The sequence below is a fragment of the Bos grunniens genome, chromosome 2, assembly GCF_055505025.1.
Source record: "Bos grunniens cultivar Pamir isolate PY7600 chromosome 2, Bosgru_T2T1.0, whole genome shotgun sequence".
Classification (NCBI taxonomy): Eukaryota; Metazoa; Chordata; class Mammalia; order Artiodactyla; family Bovidae; genus Bos; species Bos grunniens.
Genome location: NC_141166.1, coordinates 108,765,802 through 108,791,401, shown reverse-complemented (window position 1 = coordinate 108,791,401; position 25,600 = coordinate 108,765,802). Strand labels below are relative to the sequence as shown.

The window sequence follows — 25,600 nt, the reverse complement described above, 5'->3', positions numbered from 1 at the left end:
AGCCAGCAGGGCTTTACGCTTGGGTCCCCTCAAGATTGTATATATTTATATACTTTTTAAAGCTGCTTCTTGTGGATCTGGGTTATAGTCAACCTGAACCCAGGTGGTGGTGAGACACTGACAGGTCTCGGCACATCTTCAACTACTGAGAGCTGTTAAAATATAATGGGCTGTTTTGACAAGCACAGAGGTTTGAGAAATGAAGAGCTGGGTCATGACTGGACAGAAAAGTTCATCTCCTACTCCTTCAAGATGGGAAGAGGTAGCTGTTTCATCTACTGTATACATATAAAGTCAACCAAAACAAAGAAACAGGAATATGTTAATGAAAGAACAAGATAAAACCTCAAGAGGACAAAAGTACCCTTAATAAAACAGAGATAAATTAATTTACCTGATAAAGAATTTGAAGTAATGGTCATAAAGATGCTTACTGAACTGAGGAGATTGATGGATGAACACAGAACTTCAAAAATGAGGTGAAAGAGCAAGACATCAGTGAAAGAGAAGATGTGAATAAATGGAAAGATATCCTGAACTCTTGAATTAGAAGATATGGAAACAGTCTTGGTGCCCATCAGCGGATGAATGGATAAAGAAGATGTGGGATATACGTACAGTGGAACATTATTTAGCCCTAAAAAGAATAAAATATTGGTATTTGTAACATTTGCAACCTCCAGAGCATTATGCTGAGTGAAAAAGTCAGAAAAAGACAAAGACTATATGATTTTTCTTACACGTGGAATCTAAAGCAAACAAACAAATAATATAAACAAGCTCAAAGATATGAAGAATGGATTGGGAGTCTATAGCCCCTGATTGAGGGGGCTAGAAGTGGGTGAACTCTGGTTTTGTCTTGTTTTATTAGTTTAAATAAATTGAATGGAAATTTTAAAAGTAAAGTCTTGAGTCAAAGAGAAATAAACATAATGCATTTTAACACGTTGCAGATAAGAACAAAGGCTTTAAAACAGCGTCTCCAGAGAAAGGTATAATAAGAATTTTTATAAAAATGGTGAGATCCTCATCCTAGGGGATTTCTATACTTGTTAATCTGCAGCCTCCTGAGCTCACATAAAAAACGAAAATTAGAACCCTCTAGTTTTCATGTATACATGATAATGCTGCCAAAAGTACAAGGTCAGAAATTGGGAGAAACTAAAAATATTCGCAGAGTAAGTAGCATGTACTTTTGAGAAGAGTGGTCCAGGGAGAAACCAGGGAAAGGCTCGCAAAAGGACTGTGGTGGTCTTAGCAGTGGCCCGCATCTTTGGCAGTGATGAGAAGTTGTGCCTGCTTTGTGCTTCTGACTTCGCTGTGACTCATGAACTTCTTCCTGCTGTCTCATTCCTGCAAGGAGAATTTGCAGAAAAAATTCCACATTTGCATTGCTTATGTGTTTTAAGGTTTGGAAACAGCTGCGATACGATTTAATCAAGCAGGAAAAGAAATATTGTTTAGTTATATCTGGGGGGTTGTTTGTTTGCCTCTTTTCTGTACATACGCGCTTAATTGCTCCTATTACTGTGGTTTATATTTATTTTCAATTTAAAAAATTAGGATTCTTTGGCCTCCAGATTAGATTTACTACTGTTAGTTATTGGTAAGTGTTTTTTTGCTATCAATGAGTAATAGATACAACAACTCCTCAGATTAAATATATTTGCTCAACAATTTTTTTGTTATTTTCACCATATGTCAAGCACTGTGCTTAGGGTATAGAAATGAATAAAACAAGCTAAAAGATAAAGGGAAACATACTCTGTTTATGAGTCAAAAGTACTCTTTGAGCTGTGTTGTGCATTTGCGGTCAAGATTCTGTAGCCGAAGATTGATTAGGTGGAGTTGGGCAGTAGGGTCCAGTGGGTCAAAAGGGTACTAGCTTTTAACCATGTGAGGAGGTGGTTGTTCTTTTAAAAATCAGACTAAAGCTATGGGCTGCCTCCCTGTATACAATTTAACATTTACACAGCATTTTGCATGCAGTTTAGGTGAGTTTGCTGTCTCCTAGATTAGAAAGCAGGGAGCTAGAATTGGAATCCTTATAACTCATTGTCTCTGTTGTTAGTATTTTCCCATGAATGTCCAGGCTCCATTATAACCCTATGTTTGAACAGTGTTAACCTGACTTGAAATATGAATTTATGTCATAACATGTTTGTCTGCTGTTTTGAATGTACAAAAGAAAGATTGCTCACTTTTACCATGGAGTATGGGCTACGTTCAAGGGCAATTTCTAGAGGGAGAACTTTTCCATAGGTAGGTAGGTAGGTAGATAGCAAAGGTGATTTCTAGAGGGAGAACTTTTCTGTAGGTAGGTAGGTAGATATAGCTGATGCTAATCTAGTGGCAAAACAGATGAATGAAAACTGCCATAAATGTTCAGAAAATAATTTGTATTCATTTGACCCCTTTGCAGTGTTAACGTCTGCTTATTACTCATTGAAGCACTTAGGTATTTGTGAGAAATGAAGCGGTGAAGGTGGTAAGCCCCGATTCAAGCCAAGATACACGAAGAGAGATCTAAAATCCTCCACTAAAACCCATGCATTTAAACACTGCATCGGGGCGCCTGCTGAAGCCCCATAAGCTTCAGTCAGTGGTCTCCACTGTAGGCCTTTGCTTAGGATCCGTCCTCGTTGGCTTTTCGTCTTCTGCTTGCTTCCCTGACTCCATTCCCAGAGCCCTAGTCCACACTCTGGCTTCTCAGCTTATTTTTGGTTGATCTGATTTTGGGGGGCCCCTTGTATTTCCTTCCTCTGTTGCTTTTGGTTCCTGCCTAATTCTCCTCTCTGGGTCCATGTTGTCCTCTGCCAGAGAACAGAAACCTCTCAGAGGGGCCAGTCACCAGGTTCTGTATGGAAGGGGTGCTGCTGGACTTGGACGTGTAATTCATATGAAAATTCTGAATAGTCCCATATGTTCCACATATTATGTTTTGAGAGTATGCCGCTTGTTGGAAATGGGGGAGTAAACATTGTGAGGGAAAAAAAACAAACAAACTTAAATTGGGTTGTTTTAAGCCAAGCAAGAATTTCTTAACTAGAAGAGCTTTGTTGATGTGCATGGAAAATAACATATTGATTAATGACTTGGAAAAGGGGAATTGGTGTGATATGCCATAGAGATGTTTAGAGGTGCCAGAACTCAGGTAAGCATTGTTTAATCACACAATGTACATGAATGACTTATTTCTACTTTGCCTTTTTCCAGAGAAGATCTGAAATGATTTCCAATAGGAAAACATCAAGCAGGAGAGAGAAAATGAAGCTAAAAAAATGAGCTTTTTTTCCTTTTTATTTTTTTATTGAAGGATAATTGCTTTACAGAATTTTGTTGTTTTCTGTCAAACCTCAACATGAGTCAGCCATAGGTATACATATATCCCCTCCCTTTTGAACCTCCCTCCCATATCCCTCCCCATCCCACCCCTCTAGGTTGAGCTCCTGTTTGAGTTTCCTGAGCCATACAGCAAATTCCTGTTGGCTATCTATTTTATTAAAGCTATTTTGAGAGTGGAAAGAGAATTGGCCCAGGAACCCAAAGTGGTATAATTACAGTCACTGAGAAGTAAATTTAGCTCCCAGCTTCTTAGCAACCAGGAGATTGTAGTTGTCTGTGTAGTTTTTGTTTTCTGATAAAACAAACCTGTACCATTAAAAGATTACATAGAGGGGCAAACTTTTGCTTGAAACTAAATTCAAGAGAAATTTACCTTGTGGTTTTTTTTCTATAAAGCACTATGGATAATATAGCAGAAAGCTTGACTACCTGTATATTTGCAAAAAAAAAAAGTGCCGTTTAATTGTTTTTCCCTTAGATTGACCCTCCTTAAAGGTCAAGGGCTTGTCCTCATTGAACTACAGCATAAAGCAATCTCTTCAGGGGCTAAACCAGGTTCAGATCTCTTGTTTCTGCTCAACAACTCTGAGAGGGCCCTGAGCTTAGAGAAGTTAAGGAGGGGCTGTAGGCAGGAAGAGAAGAGCCGTAACTCCAAGTTACGAGTCCGACAGCCACAGTGCTCCTTTGCAGGGCATTGTTCAAAGAAGAGTCTTGTGCAGATCCTAGGTGAGCAACTAGCGCTCTTTCCATTCTCACAGGAGCATTCAAGAAGCTGACCTGTACAACACTCAGATGGCGGCGTCCTCTGCACACCTGCTGCAGAGAAGGAACTATGCGGATAGATCACACAATCACACACAGGAAGGCCTCTAGTATTTCCCCCAGGTATTTGGTTTACACCCCGTGATTCTGAACCATACAATACGAGAAGTATTTTTATCTTGAGCAGAAGTGCTTTAGGGCTAGATGTGATTAATGGCTTCCTCTTCTGTAAGCCTGAGGTAAATACATCCTTTAGAACTTTGATTATATTAAATGCTGTGTTTTCAATACATCTCTAAGAGTTTTGCTTTGGAGTTGGAAGGATTGCCTTTTTTTTTTTTAGTGTTAGCAAATGTGCATCACAAACACTCATGTTAGGTTTGGGCATGAATCACTTGCTCTGGGAGACTCCTGGTGATTTCGATCCTGGCTTCTTACTAGGTAGTAAGGTCCCAGCAGACAAGGACCAGATCTGTGGTTTTTTTCTTTTTTAATTAAATTAAATGCCTAGCCACTTCTTTATTCAACCATGTATATGATCAAAATTCACTTCCTTTTCTTATTGCAATATAATTGACATATAACATTATATTAGTTACAGGTATACAACATAATGATTCAATATTTGTATTAAAAGATGATCAGTAAATCTAGTTAGCATCCATCACCAGACAAAGTTACAATTTTTTTCTTGTGATGAGCACTTTCAGGGTCTACACTCTTATCACTTTTCAGGTATATAATACAGTATTATCAATTGTAGTAACCATGACTGTGTGTCTGTTTTGTTTATCTCTGTATGTTCTATGTCTCATACATCCCTCCCGTTAGAAGAGCTTATTAAATACTTATTAAAAGGATAAATGAAGCAGATTCTTACCATTGTGTATGCTATGTAATTTAGAAACCAAGACATTATTTAGATTTATTAATGAAAAAGAAATTGGATAGAAGCCCTTTTGAGAGTGGACTCAATGTTAGGCTATATTAGGAGGTGTATTGTACCCTCCATTCTGATAATGCATAAAATTTAAGGGGGGGATGCATGCATGGGGTTTGTGTATCTTTACCAGGTGGCGTTGTCATGTGCTGAAAGAGGGACCTCTCTTAACCTAATTATTTTGAGATTCCCCATTTTGTTGCACATATAAGCAGTTTACTCCCTTTTATTGCTGGGTAGTATTTCATTTTATGGATCTACCTCATTTTGTTTGTTCACTCACCTACTGATGGATGTTTGTTTTATTCCCCACTTTTTTAACTATTATGAGTCAGGCTGCTGTGAATATCCATGTACAAGTCTTTCTGTGGACTATATTTTGATTTCCCTTGGGAAAATACTTAGTTGTAGAATAGCTGGGTCAGATGGTAGGTGTGTGTTTAACTTTTTAAAGACACTGCCAAAACAAAAGTGGATTCTCCACCTTCAGCAGCAGTCTACGTGAGTGCTAGTTCCACTGCCACTTCTGAGTGTGCCACATACGGTGCCAGCACTTGGTATGGTCAGTCTTTTAAATTTTAGCCATTCCAATAGGTGTGTAGCCGTCTATGGGGTCACACAGAGTTGGACACGACTGAAGCAACTTAGCAGCAGCAGGATCTCTTTATGGTTTTAATTTTCATTTCTCTTATTAGAGACATTTAGCATCTTTTCATGTGTCTAACAGCCATTTGTTTATCTTTAAAAATCTTGTGTCAATATCTTATTGAACTGTCTTTTTATTACTGAGTTGTAGGATTCCCTTTTATATCCTGAATGTGTCCTTTGTCAGATGTATGTATTGTGATTATGTATTCTCTCATACTTTGGTTTCTCAATAGTGTCCTTTAAAAAGTTTTAAACTTTGATTTTAAAAAGCTTATTGATTTATTAATGGTTTGTGCTTTTCATATGCTATTTAAGAAATTCTTACCTCAAGGCTGCAAATATTTTCTTTATTTTCCTCTTTTTTCCCAAAAGTTTTTTACCATTTTGGATTTTCCACTTAGATTTGCTTGTATTTTAAGCTAATTTTTGTGTGTGGCTGTAAGGTAAAGGTCAGTGCTCCTTTTTGTTGTCCTTACAGATACATAGTTGCAGCCTTATTTGTACAATGAACTGAAAACTTGTCAAAAGTTTGTTATAATTTAAATAATGTTTTGGGGAGGGCTCAGAAGAATAAACTCAAATTATTTCCCACCTAAACCATACACCTATTGATTCTTTCTTTCAAGCACTTTCTCTGTGCTTATGTATGTATTTGTAATTATGGTAATTATTGCCATAAACATGATTTTGTAACCTACTCTGTTTAGCTTCAGGTAACATTAGTCTATTTGTTTTCAGATTATCATCTAAACCTCACCCAAGGATCCCTGTTTCACTGTTTTTTCCCAAAAGCACTCACTAGTTGTTGCTTTTTTTTTTTTTTTTTTTTGAGCTCAATTCTCTCCTTTTTCTTTTAAGTCTTTTTTACCAAATGATGTTGAATCATTGTAGCACATCTTCCCTTTCAAGTCTTAATGGATCTTTTTAAAGAGATTCCCCCCCCCCCCCGCCCTGCATTATGAAAGTAATACCTGTTCATTAGAGAAAATTTGAAAAATACAGAACATTATAAAGACGAGAATGATTACCCGTTGAACCATGACTTGAGGTAAGCACAGTGAACATTTTGGTGTATTTCCTTCTATTTGTTTTACTCTGCGTATATATTTTTTGTTGTTCCAATTATACTACATATGTAGTCTTCTGCTTTTTATACTTAGTATTACATTAGAACCATTTTCTCATGTTATTAAAAATCCTTTATAAATGACATTTTAATAGCTACATAATATTGCATCTGGTGGTTATCCCACTGCAGTTTATTTAACTGTCTCCCTATCATTGGGGATTTAATTTGGTTCCAGATTTTTGTTACAGAATTAATGCTGTAAAGACTGGCCTTATACAGAAAACCGTCAACTTTCTCATTTTATATGTCAGATTCATAGACGTACAATTAGTAGATCAAGGGGTATGACTACTTTGAAATTTTGGAAACGTTGCCAAACAACCCTGTCAAGAGAGAGTGTATTCCCAATAGCAGAGAAAGTCGAAGGCACTGTATCCTTGTGAGCATTTCGTGTTTCCTATGATCATTTTGTAGTCTTTGCTAATTTAATTTGCGAGATTAAAAAAGTAGTAATTGGATTTTTAGTTTGCGTTTCTGTTCAGCCGAATCTCATAATCCCCAGATAGACAAAGTCAGAGAGGGCATGAAAGACCCTTTGTTATAGGATGTCCAAGCTCAGTAAAATAACTTACCCCTAATAAGAAGAAATTGAAATTTCTATTATTACCTGAAAGAATTCACACTATGTCCCAAAATGTGTGAGAGTCTTAACAAAGCAAGCCTAAGGCTTTCCCTTGAAATTGAAAAGTTTATTAAAATAGCAAAGAAAAGAAATTAGGTTATTCCGAACTTATTTGTTCTTAGTGATTACCTGCTGCAGCCCGGTGATTATTATTTCCTCTTTTGAGTGCTCTCAGATCGTCCCTTTAATACTGAGATGTGGAGGAGCAGCCTCTTCACAGCAGCCTGTTTCCTCTCCTTTGCTAAGTTCTCCCTAAAAAGACAGTGCGCATGTTCTCGCCCTTACTCCTCCTCTATAGTGGCGGTAGGAATCTGGTCGCTGGGTGTCCCTACTGGCTTTTAGGGAGCAGAAGCAGGGCGTCTGCAGGAAACATTTCACTTACGAGTATTCAGGGGGTTCCGCTCTTCTGAGCGCTCAGCCAGACAGAGATACCCAGACAAGCCTGGAACTATATGTCGCCTTCTTCCATTCACATCTCTGCTCCAGGATCTGTTGTCTGTTGACATGGGTAAACAATATTGTGCCACTTAAGAATAGTAAGCCCAGTTACAGACAGAGCTTAGCAGAGCTCTCAAGTCTAGGGCCAGTATCATCAGGCTTGCCGGATACCAAGGGGAAATCAATGCTGTGACATCTGTTTTCCCACAAAGGCACATGGTGACATGTTTCTGCCTCAGATGGGGTCCTGGGGTCATGTATGCATGACTAAGAAGCACTGGGGTGAGTTAATGATGGGGAGCCCACTCTGAGCCTCCTTTGCCCGCTTCACCATCTTCCCACCAGGGCGGCAAGTCCTCTCCCTGTCCAGCCTTCAGAGAACTGTGGCTTTGGTCTTGGCACAGTAGACACAAAGATCTGGGCTAATACCACAGAAAAATATTAGGAATTATACATTGATCTTTAGTAAATGTGCCCTTGTCTGTTTTAATGTAAGAAGCACATAAAGGGACATTGACATTCCTTAGTCATTTTTTCCTTTCTTGAGAGATTCGAATTTTCTCTACACTGAGCATTTACTTGCCAGTTTATTTTAGGAAATATCAAGTCTGAGAGTGACCTCAGTTTTGTTACTGCTTCCTTCATAATATAAGCAGGTCGCTTGTTCTCTAAGTGTGCGTGTTTAGGGAGAGGATGGTGGGGATGGAGAGTCGCAGGATGGGATAAACATTTGAAGGTAAAGAAAGAGGTGTTTCTGGTCCCAGTATCTGAGACAGGACAGCAGAGTAGACACCTTCGATGAGCATCAGTTTGCTCACACGTAGAGTTTCTCTCCAGCTCTGAATTCTGTGACTGGTCATAAACCCACTGGGCACAGTCTGTATATCATTTTGTCTGTCTGCTCTTTCCTCCCAAGACTTGTGTTGCCTACATGTGTCATATATGTAAGTTGAATGAGTTTCTCTGTTTGCCTCATTTAAAACTCACTCAGATAGATTTGATCTCATCTTCCCAGTTAAATGGCATGTTATGCATGGTGCTTGAAATTTAAATAATTATATTTGATGCATATTTTTACTTTGTTATTCTTGTCAGTAGAAAGGGAGGACAAGGTAGGAAAGGATCCAACTCTTCTCTCTGATTTGCTTTCAAAAACTACCCATTAGAATATTTTAGAATTGAAAAAGTAGTAATATTCTTTGAAATTACTATTCTAACATTGAAAAGAACTTATAAGAAAGTGTGTTGGTGCTCACATTCAAGATACTGAAGTGAAACTAAATCAAGTCTTTATGTGTCCCAAGCAAAGCAAGACTGTCATCAGGCATCCTTATTTCTAGCTCTACAAAATCCTTAAGAGTGGGACTCTTTTTTTTGTCCATAACCAATCAGAAGCACAAACAACATTCTGGGCACAAGAGGTTCCTAGAACAAGCTTGAATCATCATCAACAGCCACCTTTGGTACCAGCTCCAAGTTTTCTAAAATACACAGCTGTTTGGCAGCCAGCTTCAGCCTCTAGTTCATAAAAAACCTTTTGGGTCATTTTTAAGTGTTTTTATTAATGGTCACATCAACGGGCTGAGAGGAGATCAATTTGCTGAAGCAGAGACAAAAATGAGTATTGTATTTTTCCCCTCCCAGTTGGCCCAGTAGGAGATCCTATTAGTGTTCTAAAGAGTTATATAATTAGCATGGCACCCGCTGCTTGCTCACTTGGTGAACCAAACTGGTTTTTAATGTTCAGAACACAAAACACGGAAATGCCATCTTCATAATGCGCCATGCTGTCTCTAATAGCCGAGAATGTTTCTGATGACAGATCTGTAATAACAGTGATGATGAGAGTCACAATTACACAGCACTCTGAGCTTGGAGCACTGTTCCCTCAGGCCTTCATGAGTCCATGGAGGCCCTTGATGGTGAAGAGTATATAATATGAATGATGTGTGTGGGGAGCAGCGGGGGGGACCTCTGGTGCAAAGGAGAGTAAGTCGTCAGAAATGCTGGTCAGGCCATCAGCAAAATGAGTGCTTTTGTTGTGTCTCTTTCCTCAGGGAATTCCCCTCATCTGGCAGCTGGGATTTTGTACCCCAGGCATTGTTTCAGTCTTCTGCTAAGCCTCTCTACCTTAACATAAACCATGGTCTTTGATTGGACCAAATGAAGTGGAGAATTTAAATTATTCATAAGATGAAGGGTGGTAGGATGGGTCGTCAGAATTCTCAGCTCGTCGTGGATTTATTTCACTTTCTGAAGGTCATCCAGGAATCCAGAGCAGCCCGTTTCCGTCTCTTCAAACTCTCAGATGGAGAGTGTCATTCTCCACCTTTCCATTCATTCAGCCATCCCTGGGATTCTGAAGGAGGTGCAGAGGCCTTTCCTCCCGGACCTCTTGTTATGTATTGGCTCTTGTGGTTAGAATCTACTGTAGAGGACTCCGTGGAGGATTGGATGCCTGCACTGCTCAGGTGAAGGGTTAAGATCTCAGGGCAGGGGCCAATATCTGATATGAAGAACTCAAAGGCTAAAGAATAAATTTGTTGTTACTGTTGTTGATTTTTAACAAATACCGACTAGAATGCTTGCTGTGTACCAGGTACTCCATGCCTTCTTTCTGATCCTCTTAGTTACCTATGAAGTTGTTAAGTCACTCAGTCGTGTCCGACTCTTTGTGACCCCATGGACTGCAGCACACCAGAGCAGTCCTTCACCATCTCCTGGAGCTTGCTCAAAGTCATATTCATTGAGTCGGTAATGCCATCCAACCATCTTGTCCTCTGTCATCCCCTTCTCCTCCTGCCTTCAATCTTGCCCAGCATCAGGGTCTTTTCTAATGAGTTGGCTCTTTGCATCAGGTGGAGCTTCAGCACCAGTACCTATGAAGTATTTTATGGCTTCCCTGATAGCTCAGTTGATAAAGAATCTGCCTGCAATGCAGGAGACCCTGGTTCGATTCCTGGGTCGGGAAGATCCGCTGGAGAAGGGATAGGCTACCCTCTCCATATTCTTGGACTTCCCTTGTGGCTCAGTTGGTAAAGAATCTGCCTGCAATGCGGGAGACCTGGGTTCAGTCCCTGGGTTGGGAAGATCCCTTGGAGAAGGAAAAGGCTACCCACTCCAGTATTCTGGCCTAGAGTATTCCATGGACTGTATAGTCCATGGGGTCACAAATAGTTGGACACAACTGAGCAACTTCCACTTCACTGTATTTTACAGATGAGAATAGTAAGACTCAGAAAATTAGATGAATTGCCAAAAGCTGTCATGACTAGTCAATGTTGCAAGTCAGTGTTACAGTTGGCGTATGCACTCAAGAGTGTTATCCTCAGAATTGAAGCTATGATAGACCCGCCAGGACCCGGCAAACAAGTGTGCTTTGTGTCCTTTGACTTCACGTGAAACCAACTCAAAGATTTTAAATAGAAGGTAGGAGAGGACACGAGGTAGAGAAGAAGCTGGTTGTAAGGGGATGTGCTCCCTTGCCTTCTTTATTGAAATACAAAGACGTGTCATGTAGGCATTACAGCAGCCTGCAGCACGGTGCACAGGTGACATGGCAGCAGCATCTCCTAACTGGATTTTTAGCCACCCAGCGCCTTGGTGCTCAGTAGCCCAGCCCACAGCTTATATTTGAGTCTTATCCAGATTGAGCCCACCACCCTGGATGCTGACTGTTGGCTCACTGCTTATGACAAGTGGCTTTTTGGCCAGAAATCTCTTCAATATATTGGGTTGGCCAAAGAGTTCGTTTGGGTTTTTCTGGAAGATGGTATGGGAAAACTCTCATGATCTCTTTGTCAACTAAACAACAGACCCCTCTTCCCTCTAGGATTCATTCCTAATGTGACATCTACTCTGTTTGATCATAGCTGTGGTTCACATAGCAACTTAAATGCCCATAGCCCAGAAACACAGTTTTTAGCTTATTTGGGTATTGATGTAGGGTTGGTTACCTGCATACCTAAAAGTTTTGTTAAGTGTGCTTTTGTTTAATGCAATGTCATGCAGCTGGGCTCCCCTGGTGGCTCAGATGGTAAAGAATCTGCCTGCAATGTAGGAGACGTGGGTTCGATCCCTGGGTCAGGAAGATCCCCTGGAGGAGGAAATGGCAACCCACTCCAGTATTCTTGCCTGAGAAATCCCATGGAAGAGGAGCCTGGTGGGCTACAGTCCATGGGGTCACAAAAGAGTCAGACACGACTGGGCAACTCACTTTTCTTTCATGCAGCTGGGAAGGAGCTGTACCCATTTACTTCAGTTTGATTTCTTGAATATTTATTGAGAACTTACTATGTGGTGGATGCCCTGCTGGGCATGCTGGGGAAGACATGACATCACCTTATGGCTCCTCTGGCCTATCTTTTGGATTCTCTATTTTTACTTAGAGTGCTCATGACCATTCACCTTGACCAGCTGTTTATTTTCCTTATGGATATTTAGTGGCTTGCATATTTTTTTAATCAACTAATTATCTGAAATTTTATTACACTTGACAAATAATCAATAATTATTTTATTTTGCCTCAAACCAGTGGAAGAAAGAGTCTCTCCTGATCGTTTTGGAAAGGGCCCCTGACTTTTCTTTGTGGACTCCTATCCCCTCCCTAGTGTAGCAACACTACGTTTTGTGCTTCCTTTATGAAAAGCATATCTGTCAACTTATTAGTTCAGTTCAGTCACTCAGTCATGTCCGACTCTTTATGACCCCATGAACCGCAGCACACCAGGCCTCCCTGTCCATCACCAACTCCCGGAGTCCACCCAAACCCATGTCCATCAAGTTGATGATACCATCCAACTGTCTTATCCTCTGTCGTCCCCTTCTCCTCCGCCCCTCAATCTTTCCCATCATCAGGGTCTTTTCAAATAAGTCAGCTCTTTGCATCAAGTGGCCAAAGTATTAGAATTTCAGCTTCAACATCAGTCCTTCCAATGAACACCCAGGACTGATCTCCTTTAGGATGGACTGGTTGGATCTCCTTGCAGTCCAGGGGACTCTCAAGAGTCTTCTCTAACACCACAGTTCAAAAGCATCAATTCTTCGGTGCTCAGCTTTCTTCACAGTCCAACTCTCACATCCATACATGACCACTGGAAAAACCAGAGCCTTGACTAGACAGACCTTTGTTGGCAAAGTAATGTCTCTGCTTTTTAATAAGCTATCTAGGTTGGTCATAACTTTCTTTCCAAGGAGTAAGCGTCTTTTAATTTCATGGCTGCAATCACCACCTGCAGTGATTTTGGAGCGCAGAAAAATAGTCAGCCACTGTTTTCCCATCTGTCTGCCATAAAGTGATGGGACCGGATGCCATGATCTTAGTTTTCTGAATGTTGAGCTTTAAGCCAACTTTTTCACTCCAAGAGGCTTTTTAGTTCCTCTTCACTTTCTGCCATAAGGGTGGTGTCATCTGCATATCTGAGGTTATTGATATTTCTCCCGGCAATCTTGCTTCCAGCCTGTGCTTCTTCCAGCCAATGAGTACATCAGTTTCTCATGATATATTCTGCATATAAGTTAAATAAGCAGGGTGACAATATACAACTTCGACGTACTCCTTTTCCTATTTGGAACCAGTCTGTTGTTCCATGTCCAGTTCTAACTGTTGCTTCCTGACCTGCATACAGGTTTCTCAAGAGGCAGGTCAGGTGGTCAACTTATACTAAAGCAGTAAACAGCAAACAATTTGCTGAATGTACTGTATAAGTACTTCTGAGGAGTGAAAACTCCTATATCCAGCCTGACCTCCTTTATTAAATTTTCGCCTAAGTCAAGAGATCTAGAAAGCTCAGTCAGTCCCAAACACTTATCAAAGATCAACCGACCTGGTTTAAAGACCAGTGACTGAAAAAAAAACAAAAAAAAACACAGTAAAGGAAATCCTTGGGTATATTTTTTATTAGTGATTTTTAGATAAGTGCATGAAGCGTGCAATCGTACTGAGTCCTTCACTTTGTGGTGCAGCAACACTCATGGGCGTTGATTACTAAACATTCTCAGCATGTTTTTCAAAATCACTGGAATTTTGAGTTATGGCTCCAAATGGTTCCACAATTCACACATGAAAATCAGTTTTATTATTTGATGATTGTACAGCATGTGTTTGAGCATAGGCCAGCAACTGTTCTGAGCATTTGGAATAAGGTTAATAGATTATGTTACACAATCTGCTTTTGAACCGTGCCCTCAGATATGCCATTCATGGAGGAGGTGATGTACACCATTGGAGTATAATCTTCATGATTCAGCCATGGGTCTTTCCAATTTTGGTGAACTGAGTGGATACTTGGAATTTTCCAATATGGATGGTTTGATTTCTACGTCAGGTCATCCATGCCATTTTATTTACTTTATCTAGGATTGTTGAAGGGATGGTTTCTTTCTGAAACATTTGTAGTGAGTGCCATACATTAGTGCTCCAGAGGCCAAAAACAAATTTAGTGTTTGCTAAAGTTTAATGTAAATGTTGACTTTCAAAGATTTGCCAGGATCCAGTAAGAAGGAAGAAGGCATCACAAGGTGGCTGTGTTTTAAAGGCCATTTTGTATTAATAGTAATAGTCATGCATTTAGAGCAGCAGGCGGGTTTTCGAAAGGGCGTCCAGGGAAAGCAGAAAAGACCAAGCTTCAGATTTCCATTCTCCTGCTCATGGTGATCTTCAGATTTAAAAAGAAAATCAATTTTGTTAAAATACCTGTAAATATTTCCAGGTATTTGTCCTCACTTTAAATCATATGCAAATAATGAACTCCTTCGTTTCAGTCCTGCTAGTGCCAGGAATTGGAGAATCACTTGATACAAGTCTCAAAAACAAGTTTGTTGGGTTTTTTTTTTTTGGCCTTGAGAGAGGTTTTGGATTTTTTAAATTTTTGTCTTCATATTACTCTGAATAAAGGTCCTGTCCTAATCCAGCCTCCTGACAAGTATGGCTTGATGTGCTCCAATATACATTTATTTCCTTCAGATGCCCATCAGCAACCTATCAAATGCTTAGTAACAAGGTTATTTTCTGTGCAACTGCGTATTTTATAAATAGCCATTTGCCAAAGTAATTTCAGAAATGTCCAACTTGAGGATTTATGCTGTCTTTGCCAAAGGGTCATCCACACTAGCTTGTAAATACATTTAATTATAGGCCATTTCTCTGAAATGGATCAAAAAGGGGAAATACTTGCTCAACCTCATTTATCATTAAATTTAATTGTCTTCAGATCTCACCTGTGGAAAAGCCAAGGAGAACTGTGCTTATGTTTCTACCCTAGAGGACACTGCTGTTAACATTTATTATTCATTATGCCTTTATAGTTTTCTCCCTTATTGGATGGGTATTTTATTTTTATTGAAGTATAATTGACATACATTCTATTAGTTTCGGGTGTGCAACATAAAGATTCAATGTTGTATGTTTTGTGAAATGTTCGCCACAGTAACATCTGTCACTGTACATAGTTACAGAGTTTTTTTGTGATGAAAACTTTTAAATTTATTCTCTTAGCAGCTTTTAAATATACAATAGAGTATTATTATTTTAAAAATTTTGTATTAAAGTACACTTGATTTACAGTGTTATTTCTGGTGTATAGCAGAGTGATATCAGTTACATATATATCTATATGTATTTTTCATATTTTTTTCATCATGGTTTATTATAGAATATTGGATACAGTTTCCTGTGCTATACAGTAGGATCTTGTTGTTTATCCATTCCATAGATAAAACTTTGCATCTGTTAGTTCCAAACTCCCAATCCAATTTTCCCCCCTTGCCCTCCCCCCTTGGCAACCACAAATCTATTCTGTATGTCTCTGATCCTGTTTCTGTTAAGTTCATTTTTATCATAGTTTAGAGTCTACATGTAAGTGATATCCTATGGTATTTATCTTTCTGACTTAGCTTTGTTATCTCTGGGTCCATCCATGTAGCTGCAAATGCGATTATTCTTCTTTTATATTGCTGAGTAATATTCCATACAGTACAGTATTATTAACTATAGTTGCCTTACTATGCATTATACCCCCAGGCATATTTACTTCATAACTGGAGGGTTGTCTTTTTTGACCCTCTGCCCATTTTCCCCACCCCCATCTCTCGTGACCACCAATCTTTTCTCTATATGCATGAACTTAAGGGCTTTCTATTTGTTTTGTTTTTTGTTTGTTTCACTTATTTTTAGTATAGCTCTCTCTGGATTGGGTTATACATATAAATCAATAGGGAAATTACAGGAATGGGAAAGTTAAAGCATGGTTCTTGCTACTTTTGTAATCATTCATCTAAGGTTTAAAGAATTTTATTATCGTCTGCTCACTTTACATTATTGCAGCTCTTCTAATGTTCTTTTATGTCTTCTCCCTTGATTAGTAGCACAAATTCTTTATAAAGCTTTTAAACAAAAAGATATCCTTTCTCTGTTTTGAAGCAACATAGTTCAGTGTTCAGCTGAGTACGTGTGCAAGTTTTTGGCCAGCCACAAAGCCTCCTTTTGACCTTCAGACACCCTGCAGCCCACCTCCCTTAAGCTGGTTAACCAGCTCTCCAGGAGAGGACATAACATAATTCAGTCTCCTACAGGCTCACAGCAGAATGTTACCTCTGCTTCCCACATATGTTTTAGCTAAAGTGAAAGATCTATGTTTCATCATCCCACAGACCATCAGACTCCTTCTAATACTTGTCAGAGTTCAGTCATGAAATTGCCCATAGCAGCACTTGGCAAAGACACTTTGGGGGTTTCAGGAAGCTGTCTGCTTAGGCCATTAATTTCTCCAGGTTCTCTGAGCTCCCTCTATTGAGGTAAATCATCAGGAAACAATGTACCTTGGCTGTATTATTTCAGCTCCCAGCAGAAATGCCATCATTCAGGTAAGATTTAATATTGTGCCTTCAGCACATGGGGGGAAAAAAAATCCCATCTTTTGTACCACATAGTTGAAGACATTTATATGAAAAAAAGTTTGTCTTTTTACACCATAGATTTGAAGACATTACTCACTTTCCCTTATGAAGGGGCTTCCATAGAAAATTTCTCCATGATACTAACGCCAAGGTGGGGAAATGTGCCTTTCATGTTTCCTTTTGACAAATTAAGAACTGTATCATGCAGTATTTCCTTTTTTGTCTTAGTTGCAAGCAAACAGAGCTAAATTTGGTGCTCATTTGGAGTACTTGACATCTCAAGCATGTGTAATGTCTCTTTCTGTGTTCATTTTAACTAGTTTCTATTATTTTTAGTAATCAGGTGTTTGGTTATGTATTTGATTTAATTTTAAAAGTACTTACCATCCTTTTTGCAAGGATTAAATGAACCAAAGAAGTAGAAAAGGAGATGCTACTTGCCCATAATAGAGTTTGTAATGGTTTATGCCTTAAAGAAATAAACTTCTATTGTCTTGCAAATTAACTCTTCCTAGAATCCCATAAATATGTTGAGCCCTCCCCACCTCCCCATATACTATGTCTGCTGCATAAATATACCAACCCTGACACAATGTCCAGAGCCTAATTGGACTTTCACTGAATCCATGTCTTAGAGGTACCTTGATGTTTTTATTGTATAATTGACTTGGCATGTGGAAGCAGGATCCTGATTCACTGAAGAGAGGTTTCTATCACAGAAACATAGATGAATCTGGGTTTTTTGCAGTAAACCCTAGCATACTTCAAACTTTCATATACGATTGTTCATGAAGTCTGCTTCTTTTATCAGTGGTTTGTCATCAAGAGAGAGGTTGCTCAGTCATGTCCGACTCTTTGTGACCCCATGGACTATAGCCTACCAGGCTCCTCCGTCCATAGGATTTTCTAGGCAAGAGTACTGGAGTGGGTTTCCATTTCCTCCTCCAGGGGATCTTCCCTACCCAGGGATCAAACCCAGGTCTCCCGCATTGTAGGCAGATGGTTTACCATATGAGCCACCAGGGAATTCATAAGGCATACACAAGACCCTAAGTAAGAAATGCATGTTAAAATTTTTCCTGCTACTAAAAATGAGCTCCAGGGGACTTTGCTGGCGGTCTAGTGGTTAAGACTCTGCACTCCCTCTGCAGGGGTTATGGGTTCAATCCCTGGTCAGGGATCTAAGATCCTGCATGCCCATGGTGTGGCCAAAAATAAATAAATAAATAGAAATGGTTTAGTCCAATCCTTTGATAAAAGGGATGAAGAAACTGACTTTTAGAGAGGTGAATTTTGAGTAGCCAAGATTGCTTTAGTCCGTGAAAAGCAGTGCTGTGGCTGGCAGTTTAAAGGGGATTTGGAGCTGGAAAAAAACAAACAAAAATGTAAACTCCAGCTTGACTGTGTTAACTGCTCTCACCAGCCCTGCACATGAGCTGGTTTTTGTGCAGTCACTCTGTCTCCCTTTTGCCCTGTAGGTGAAAATGGGTTCAATAAATGCGTTCACTGCGCATTGTGAATGCTGAAAAGAACTGCTACCCAGGAAACAGTTCCCTAATCTTGACAGGAAGCAGAGCCCTTACACAATAATCTATTTGCTCATGATTTACCACAGCTCAGATGTAACACAACTGATTTTATATTGTGTAGGTCAAACATTTTTCAAATTTGATGTATTAAGCTCTGAAGAAAATATGGCAGAATGTTACCACTTTAAAATTTCTTGGTGGTAGGTACATATGTGTTTGTTTTATTACTTCTTTGCATTATGCTGTATGTCTGTCATGATTTTTGAAAGTGTGTACTGGAGAAAACAGGATCAAACGTGTTTCTTTACATTGGAGAGTGGATCAGGTAGAGGAGAGGAAGCAGTGTATCTTCTTGGCAGGCATGGAGATTTTCAAGAGGTTTCTGTGAAAGAAGCACAAAACCTTAACCCAGTTTGGATTATTTCCAGATGAAAACTATTTTTTGTCAATGGCAAGAGGCGGTTATTTATCATTTTTGCATGTGATTTATTCATAGATGTCAGCATGGTACAGAGCATCAGAAATTTCTGTATGCAAGGCTCTGCAGATGCAGCTCTAATTTAAGTGTCCGCTGTGTGGAATCACAGGTAGCCAAACTGCATGCTTCCTGCAGGCTGCAGATCTGAAGTGTTCTTTAGGCTGCTCCACGGCCAGCAGGGCGCGGGGAGGGCGGGGACGGTGCTTCCGAGTCTGTAGCCTGTGGTTCTAGTTGCAGAAAAACCTCCAGACAACCATCATGTAAGGTCACATTTTTGGATATGTCAAGATAACTGCCTTAAAGAAAACCTTGTGAGTGAGTGTGTGTGTGCGTTTGTATATATACACACATCACTGCTCTTGTTTTTTTTTTGTTTTTTTCCTTTTTTTGTTGTCATTGTTTAAAGGAACAGTGTGATGTCCTGATCTATCTGACAGTGATCACAGGCTGTGTGATGCTGCGTGGCTTCACGTAGACCAGATAGAATTCTGGAGGTTACCAACTTATGCTTTCTAGGCCATTGGCATATTTCTGGGTGCCTGGAGGTATAATGCTGAAAGGTATTTTCACTTTCACTTTGTAGGACACTCATAGATCCAGAAGGCTCTTTTGAGGCAAGGGGTTGGGGGAAGGGGAAGTATAGAACTCAGTTACTGTTCTCACACTCCTGAAACGTGGCTTGTGGTACATGGAGATACATGCATGTAGGAGAACTTTGATTTCAGGCAGGGTTTGGGACGCGGGGCTGGTGGGCACAGCGGTGGCTCTCACCTTTGTTTCTGCCACCACATCAGTCATGTGTGAAGTGTGTCCATACCCGTCGGTAACACCTCTCATTGCATTCAGTCACTCTTAACTAGGGGCAGGAGTGTACTGGGGCGGAAAAGCCTGTTTCTTTAGAGAGTATGCCTCCACCTCCTGCCTGCAGTTTGAGAACCACCAATGGAGATTAAAAGAGCAGTCATCTAGGAACTTCAGCCCCTGGTTTGAGTGTCCTTTGTAATGGCTACTAAGATAGGACTGACGCCTAGTAGGCGATCAATAAGGATTTAAGGAGTGTTGGGTGAATTAACCAGCTGTGTAGTCTTAAGCAAGCCACTTAATCTCTTTGGCTTCTGTTTCCTCACCCGAGGAATGAGGGAAATGGACTAGATGACCTCAAGGGCCCCTTTCGGTTGTAAAATTATATGATTCCGTGATTGGACCTTTACCTCAGAGGAAGATTAATTTGACAGGAGTATGAAGGATGGATAGAGTGAAAGCCAAGAAAGAGGGAATGCTCCTTTATCTGAATTAGTCTAATATTTCCTCCTCTGCGACTGTTGTTAAAGCGCACGTTTACCTTGGGGTCTTCCGGGTGCTTTTACATAGGCCAGCTCTCATTCTCTTCATTCTCTGGGAAGATTGCAAGCTCGTTCAGGACTGGAAGCATGACCTACTGCTCACCTCGGAATTTAGGGCATCATGACGCCTGTCTGTGTGGTGAGGGGGCCACACAGTGCTTTCCCTCAGCTCGTGTCGTCTGTGAGGGGAGCTGAGGAAACTGCACCTGAGACGGGGAAGAAGCAGGTGAGGGTCTGGACTAGACAGTGAGCTCAGGTGAGTCCAGCTGGTCTCACTAGCTCACTGGCAGACCCTGCTCTGGGAAAGCCCAGAGGCTGGCCGCAGTAAACTTCTCTTTTCTCTCCCTGATTCTTGAGTTACTGGCCTTACGTTGTAGGTGTCCGTCATCTTACCACTACTGTGGCATTTTTAACATCTCACGAAGTACATTTTTCTTCCTGGGCTACACATTCATCTACCAAGGGTTGCACCGTTACCTTTTACGGCCCTTCTCCCTTCTGCTACATCTTTAGCTTTAACTGGAGTTTCTCTATGTCTGCATGGCGTCTTCTTTGGTCATTAAATCATTTGTTGTTGTGCACAGCAGATAACGGTGACCTACCCTCCGTCAGTAGTAGTGGAGCTGTAGGGAAATGGATGATTGGAGGAGTTTAAAAAGGGCATGGCCCAGAGGTCATGGTAGGTGGATGATGATGGTGGGCACAAGCAGGTCTTGGAAGGTCATGCTAAGGACTTGGAATTTTGCTTTAAGAATAAAGGGATGGAAATGGAGGCTTTCAACAAGGGAATGACAAGATGAGGTTTCCAGGAAACAAGTTGACTGGATCCTCTGGAGCAATGAACTTGAACAAGAGACCAGTTAGGAGCGCCTGCAAATTAAGGGGCTGGTAGAGCCTCAGGTTAAGGGTTGTGCACTGGAGAAGATGATATGTGATGTTGATTAAGTTCTAGATTTAGTCCAGATCTGTCAGACACCTGGTTTGGGACATATGCTTCACCCTTTCTAAGCCTCCTCCATTTCCTTGTCTGTCAAGTAATAGGGGATAAGAATCGTCCCTACTTCAAGGGTTGTTTTGACCATGGAATGAAGTAATGATGTGAAGTACCACGTATGTACCAGCAGATTGGAAATGCTGTTCATTATTTTCCCCATCTCACAGCTGAGCAAACAAAGTAGAGGCCAGACGAGTAGAGGGTGGATTTGAAGTCGGACTTCTTGCCACCATCCATGGTATTTTGTTATCCATGCCAGCTCGCCTCCTGGTGTGGAGAGAGTCTGTGTCTCTTCCTAAACCCGTGGGAGAGGACTTCAGTCCAGTGCCAAGAGTAGGAAAGAAGCTGAATGTTGCCCCCCAGTGATTCCCGGCCTGACATGTTTGAAAGGTCCCCATCCTGCTCCTGATAAGGGGAGACACTCCAGGAGTGCCGGAGTGTGTGGCTGTCTCACAGCTTTGCCCTGACCTGGAATCTTGGGGAAGAGTAAGGAAGAAGAGGGCTGTCGGTGGTTATGAAAATCCCCTGTTGCTTAGGAGAGAGGGGCACCTCTGGATCCCGGGAAACTCTGTCCTTCCTTCCCTTACAGGGGCTCTGAGTGGTGTCACCCCAACTGTATCCTTCCCCCTCAGAGCTTGAGAAAATGGTTGGCTTTCAGCCTCACTCCAGAGCACCCTGTGGTGGAGGGCATGCAGTGCCAGTGCTTAGAGTTTATGATGCCCTTTGACAGCGAGCGGTCTTTGGACTGCTCAGCCTCTTGCTCAGATCCAATTCTTGGGGCTCATGTGTCCCTGAACAGTTGTTGGCATAGGCTGAGAGACATTACCATGCAGCTGAGGGATGCATATAGTCCTGAGCTGGCCTTTTAGTTTGGGAGTCCTCCAAGAGCAGTAAGTCTTTCAGGCTGTCTTGACATGGTAAATTAAGAGGTGCAGAAAAATGCTACCCCCTGTAAAATATATACTTCAGCTGTCCGGGCCTCCTGCACCTCCCTCACCAGGAGGGGTACGTGTTCACTCCCATCTGTCTTCACCACCCTGTTAGCCAGCTGCCTCAGTTAAAGTGTTCACTGTGTCCCTTGCAGATGACTTGAAAGAGCAAAAAGAAAACTCCTGTACTTACCAACCTGTATCTTGGAACCCCTCGCTTGGAATGGATGTGGAAAAATAATATTTAACAAAATTAAGCTCCAGTCCTACTTGACCCTAACCAGCTGGTGCTGGTTTCCCCCTTTCAATGGGGAATATGTTTTTCAGCTGGCAGAGTCCCTGCATCTCCCTGTCTTTTGGTTGTTGTTTTTTTATATATACTTCCTGCCATACTCGTTTAAAAGTGCCTGCAATGGTGCTTTCAAATTGCTTCTGAGAGTATAAATTGATGCAACATAAATGAAGAGGAATTTGACAGTATCGGTCAAATCAAATGTGAATGCATATATCCTTTGACCAAGCAATTTGCTTCCAGAAAATTTATTTTTATACTCACATATTTGCCAAGGGACCTAAGAACAAGGTTATTCATTGAACCATTGTTCATAATAGTGAAAGACTGGAAACAATCTACCCACAGAATGGGAAGTGGTTAAAGAAGGATAGAGCAAACAATTGAATACTGTGTAGCTATAAACAAACAGAAAAGAATGAGAAAGCGCTCTGTGAAGCAATATGAAGAAATTCCAAGGTATATTATTAAGTTAAATAAAAGGCAAGAGGCAGAACAGTGGATATAGAATGCTATTGTCATCTCCCACTGTATTAAATAGGCTCGTGAGAACGCTGTGTAGTTGCTAGTGCATATGTAAAACATCTCATGAAGCATACACAGAAAGCCTATAGCATGATTGCCTCAGTGAGGGGGACCAGACGGATGAGCAAAAGGAGCTGAGAGGGCTAGATTTCACAGAATACCCACTGAACCTGCCTGTTGCTTAGTCACTCAGTTGTATCTGACTCCTTGCGACCCCATGGACGGTAGCCCACCAGGCTCCTCTATCCATGGAGTTCTCCAGGCAAGAATACTGAAGTGGTAGCCATTCCCTTCTCCAGGGCTCTTCCTGACCTGGGGATTGAACCCAGGTCTCCTTCATTGCAGGCAGATTCTTTACTGTCTGAGCCACCAGGGATGCCCATTCTATACCGTACTTTTTGATCTTTAAACCATGCTATCACCTATTTTAAAAAAGAAATTTCCTGCCCGAGCCCTGTAGGTATTTGCATTTGTGATGCAGAGGTGTTGTGCCTTAACCAATTTGAGTTTGTTCTTTGTTTTGTTTTGTTTTATTGTTTTTAGGATTGAAAGAGTTTTTAAGTTACCAGAGGTCACCTGGGTCTTGAAACTCTCAAGTTATTAACATTTGCCCTGGAAAGTTGCATATAGTTTCTGGCCTTAAATCATACCTATTTTCAGCTTCCCTGAAATTAGGAGTATCCTGTGCCATATCAATTAAAGTAAATGTACTTTCAATTAAAGGTGTTAAGTATGAGTCTGAAAAGATTAATTCTTTATAAAAGGATGACCTTCAGTAGTCAGATCCAATTAGGCATTTTTCCAACTATATTTCACCCTGATGGGAGATGTCTACTACACATACTCAATCACTGTGATCTTTTCAAAGGTGGGTATTTTTGGTTCAGAATTAAAGGAGAATGACTTGGCTAGGCAACCTCCATAACTTGAGCCACCATTGATGTGCACAGAGATTATGGATGTTGGATATTAACTTCGTGGGATTAATATTTAAAGAATCAGAATATGCATGATGATTTGGTTACAGTTCTTATACCTCTCTTCCATGACCTTAGTAGTAATGTTAGTCACTCAGTTGTGTCCGACTCTTCTTGACCCCGTGGACCCCAGAGGAGCTCACCAGGCTCCTCTGTCCATGGAATTCTCCAGGCAAGAATACTGGAGTGGGTTGCCATTTCCTTCTGCAGGGGATCTTCCTGACCAAGGGATCAAGCCCAGGTCTCCTGCGTTGCAGGCAGATTCTTTACCATCTGAGCTACAGGGAAGTCCATGACCTTAGTAGAACAAAATAACTTAAGACAATCTGATCAGAGGAAAGAGGAAAGGAACGGTGGGATACATTAGCATCAAACCTAATTGATTCTCATTTTCTCCCTCTGTCATTTCTTTATTACTTATACACCTTAAATACTGGCTTTCCTGGTGTTTCCCACCCCCCTCATTGAATTGTTTTAGTCCTAATTCAATCTTTGCTGATACATAACTCACAAGACCAAGGTTGTAAAGTAAGTGAATGCTTACTAATCTTCTCATGGTAACGTGCAAAATGTTGGGGACTACTTTGTTTTCTCTCAAAAAGTAAAGGGAATCAAACATTTCTATTTGCAGTAGGTATTTACAGTATAGAATTGTTGGTCCTCACTCTGCCACTCATTACCTTTGTAAACTTGGAAAAGCCATTGAATGTGCTCATCAGAAGTGGGAAACAAGTAATACCTACTTTGCATGTCTCAAAGATTGATTGCTGGGATCCAGTGAAATCTGTTATCACTATTTCTCAAAGTGTGGTCCTGTGATCCCTGGGAGGTCCTTGAGACCGTTCAAGGAGCTTATGAGGTGAAAACTATTTTTATAACAATATTAAGAAATTATAGGCCTTTTTCACTCTCATTCTTCCACATACGTATGGTGGAATTTCCAGTGGCTGGCGCCACAATATGTGATATTGCAGCAGATTGACTATGAAGGACAACATATACCAGCTACCTTAAGCCAGACAATAGAGAGGTTTACAAAAATAGAAAACAAGGCATTCACTGATTTGTTTTTCTTTTAGAAATTAAAATAATTGTTCATAAAAATTCTTTTACATTAACATGTGATATGCTAATTGTTTTCATGTAAATTAATAAATGTTTTTTAATGAATTAGTTTTAATTTCCGATCAGTAAATATTGATGGACATAATCAGCACAAACAAAAGCTCTTTAGGGGTCCTTGATACTTTTTAAGAATGTGAAGGGGTCCTAAGACCAAAACATGTGAGAACTGCCGATGGATATGAAAGCGCTGTGCAATGTGTGATGACACTGTCGTGTTAAGAAAATTTTGGCAACGTGCGCATAGTCCTGCCGCTGCAGGCACTGGTTGGTGCCCACTCCATCTTCAGGGCAGGTTTATTTAGTCTGGGGTCCAAAATCTCTGAACTATCTATATAATAGTTGCCTGCAATTTCACATGTTGATCATGTTTCTACTTTTTTTTTAGTGTGAACGTCCACAATTTTCACAGTGTTCAGATCCTCAGAAGGTCCTAAATGAAGCCCAGCTGTAGCAATTGCTAATTATCTGCTGGCCCCATTTTTGTCTCCCAGAGAAGTAATGATAAAATCATGGTGCAGGCACCAGAGAGGATATGCCGAGGTTCAAGGCTCCCATGTCGATACCGTGGGCTTGGGTATCTCTAGAGTTCTTGCCCCTTTTCCTCCCTGCTTGTGGGAGGTGTTAAACGG

General features: G+C 40.7%; 1 protein-coding gene across 18 annotated transcripts in view; it reads left to right on the top strand.

The window, feature by feature from the left end:
* Positions 1 to 25,600, top strand: part of STK39 (serine/threonine kinase 39) — a 320,679-nt gene that overhangs the window by 227,854 nt on the left and 67,225 nt on the right. Inside the window, exon 15 of one of the 18 annotated variants that reach the window (XM_086356044.1) lies at positions 9,942 to 25,016. The exons of 16 other annotated variants lie outside the window; for them this stretch is intronic. In XM_086356044.1, the coding sequence (XP_086212170.1) occupies positions 9,942 to 10,038 (97 nt within the window). In that variant the 3' untranslated portion in view covers positions 10,039 to 25,016. Of the gene's footprint in view, positions 1 to 4,103; positions 4,397 to 9,941; positions 25,017 to 25,600 lie in introns of those variants that run through there. One more of the 18 variants, XM_086356034.1, reaches the window with a different exon arrangement.